This window comes from Podarcis vaucheri (genome assembly GCF_965113315.1).
Source record: "Podarcis vaucheri genome assembly, chromosome: Z".
Taxonomy (NCBI): domain Eukaryota; kingdom Metazoa; phylum Chordata; class Lepidosauria; order Squamata; family Lacertidae; genus Podarcis; species Podarcis vaucheri.
In genome coordinates this window covers 32857369-32860010 of record NC_138758.1, presented here as the reverse complement: position 1 = coordinate 32860010, position 2642 = coordinate 32857369, and the positions used below count along the sequence as shown (strand labels likewise).

The following is a 2642-nucleotide window of genomic DNA, read 5'->3' as shown; positions in this document are numbered from 1 at the left end:
CAAGGTTTTTTATAGTAAGATAAGATTAAAATAGTTTAAAATGTAATGACAGAATATTATGAAATATGAAAAGGATTTGCTGTGACAATTAACAACCAGGATACAAAGAAGGGGGGAGGAGGAGGTCAAGGAAAGAGGGTAATGATAGTTGAGGAGTTGAGAATAATGGATTTGTTTTTAAATGTTTTTAAATGTTTGTGGTGTATTTTTGTATTTTTTTTTCTTTTCTTCTTTTTTCTCTCTCTTATTTTGAATTTGTATATGTATGGGTGGCAGTGGCTTGTTTTTCTCTTTTTCTACTTTGTTTTTCTTTTGTAACTCTAAAAATATTTTTTCCCCCAATAAATATCACTTTTTTAAAAAAAACATTCCCTGCTCCCCCACCACTTGTCCCCCATCCCACCCCCTTCTGTTGTCAGATCCTGACCCAGCAGCCCGGGATAAAGCAGAAATGGCAGGGTGGGGAGGGCTCTATGAGACCCCACCCCTCTCCCATTATCTGCATCTCTTACTTTTAGGAACCATCATAGCTGGCTGCTGTTCTCTCTCCCTTCACCCTGCTTATTATTAGTATTATTGGGTTTTTCCAAATGTGATTTCTACCAATAACAGGGATCAAAAGGGCGTTTGGCATTTCTCAGAAGCTACCAGTCAATCATTAACCAAATGTGGTTTCCTCCCTCCCTCCCTCCTAGATAACCTTTTCTCCCCCACAAGAAGACCAGCAGACACGGACCTCCTGGCAGCCCCAGCAGCAGAAGAGAGACTAAGGAGACGGCAGCCAACGCCAGCCTCTCACCGAAGGCCAAGCAGGCACAGAAAAGGCAGCTCCCAGCAAGAGAGTGAGAGGAAATGGTTTCTGTGGGCCTCCAGCTGGTGGGCTATGCCCTGGGGCTCTTGGGCTTGCTGTGTGCCTTCGTGGCCACCCTGCTGCCCAGCTGGAGGACCAGCTCCTACATCGGCTCCAGCATCGTCACAGCGGTCGGCTTCTCCAAAGGCCTCTGGATGGAGTGCGCCACTTACAGCACAGGCATCACCCAGTGTGACGTCTACAGCTCCCTGCTCAACCTGCCCACTGACATCCAGGCAGCCCAGGCGATGATGTCCTCCTCCATCGCTGTCTCCTTGCTGGCCTCCATCATCTGCGTGGTGGGGATGAGGTGCACCATCTTCTCACAAGGCTCCCCGGCCAAGGACAAGGTGGCGGTGACAGGTGGGGTAGCCTTTGTCCTCGGGGGGCTCCTCTGCTTCATCCCTGTGGTGTGGAACATCCACGTGGTGCTCCGTGACTTCTACAACCCCATCGTTCCTGACAGCATGAAGTATGAGCTTGGGGAGTCCCTGTACCTGGGTGTCCTCTCCTCCCTGGTGTCTCTCATTGGGGGCTTCATCCTCTGTGCTTCCTGCCCACCCCGAGACCCGCATGCTGCCTATTACAGCCCTTACCGTTCTCGAACCATGGTGGGCAGGAGCCAACCAGTGCCAGCTACCTCTCCAAAGGCTAAGAGCGAGTTCAACGCTTATAACCTGACAGGCTATGTCTAAGGGTGCTGGGGTGCTGCACACCTTCCTGGGAGCCCCTGGGCAAGGATCCTGTTGCCCGCTTGGATGGACCGGCCAGGTAAGGAGGCAGGCAGTTGGGCTCATCTTTCCCACCCTAGCTGTTCTTCCCTGGACGCAGCTTCTTCCTTAAGGACCTATTTCCTCCCAAACTCACCAGAGGCACTTCTAATGGGTGCAGTTTGCAAACGGCCTGATAGCTGCAGCCTCTTTGAGGAACTCAGAGCTGAATCTTCTTTGGGAAAAGCCTCTCTGCACCCTGAAGAACCAAGCAAGGTGTCCGTAGTCCACATCTCTGAAGCATCACGTTGCTGGTGCTGAACATGGAGCAGATGAGGACATGGCTACGGCACCTGCCAAAAACTCAGTGGCCGTCTCCCAAATGTATGTGGATCTGTGGGGTCTAGGATGCCCCTGCAGAGGACACTGTACCTGAGGGATACCTAGGGAACTTGGAAAGTTGTGGGAGAGGGAAATGTTTTGCCTCTTGGGACCTGCATGGCTGCTGGCTTCAGGAACCAGGGGAAGTTCGCCCGGGACTAATGATGGCGCAACAGAAAACCAAATACCAGGTCACACGGTGTATGGGGCTGAGGTTGCCTCGGATGGGCCCTTGCGGTGCTTAGCAGCTGTTCTCCGACACATCTCACAGCCCATCGTTGCCAGACTAGGCTGCCCATGAAGTGGGAAGAATGCCTTCCTTGTTGGAGTATTTTGAAGAGGACCACAGCGTGCTCATAGCAAGATCTCATGGTGTCCATTTGGGCTTCTGCCTTTGAAGAGCTGTGCCTCTCATCCGCGGGTGGGTGCAGCGTGGCCTTGGCAGAGGGGCTGGCTCCACAATAAAGAACCTGACAGGAGAGAGACTGGCTGATTGGGTGCTTCTGATTTGGGGCAGCAAAAGTGCCAGTCCTTGTGGTTGGGCCAGAGAGCCCTGGTCTGTGGGCTTAAAAGAAGCATCAGTGTCAGGACAGGCAGCACTGAATCAATGGGGCAAGAGGAGGGAGCAAAAACCAGGACACGAAGGGGGCCCCAGGGGGGACTTGAGGCTTTGGGTGGTGGCAGGGAGGGGTAGAGTTTAG

General features: G+C 52.2%; 1 protein-coding gene across 1 annotated transcript; it reads left to right on the top strand.

The window, feature by feature from the left end:
• Positions 1–695: 695 nt before the first annotated feature.
• On the top strand, positions 696–2426 carry CLDN2 (claudin 2). Its single transcript, XM_082208571.1, has one exon. It carries the CDS (start codon positions 853–855, stop codon positions 1543–1545), a length of 693 nt encoding a protein of 230 aa, XP_082064697.1. The 5' UTR covers positions 696–852; the 3' UTR covers positions 1546–2426.
• Positions 2427–2642: the final 216 nt, after the last annotated feature.

Bases quoted from the DNA above. Each gene is read 5' to 3' on its own strand.
- CLDN2 (XM_082208571.1), top strand. From the start codon at position 853: ATGGTTTCTGTGGGCCTCCAGCTGGTGGGCTATGCCCTGGGGCTCTTG.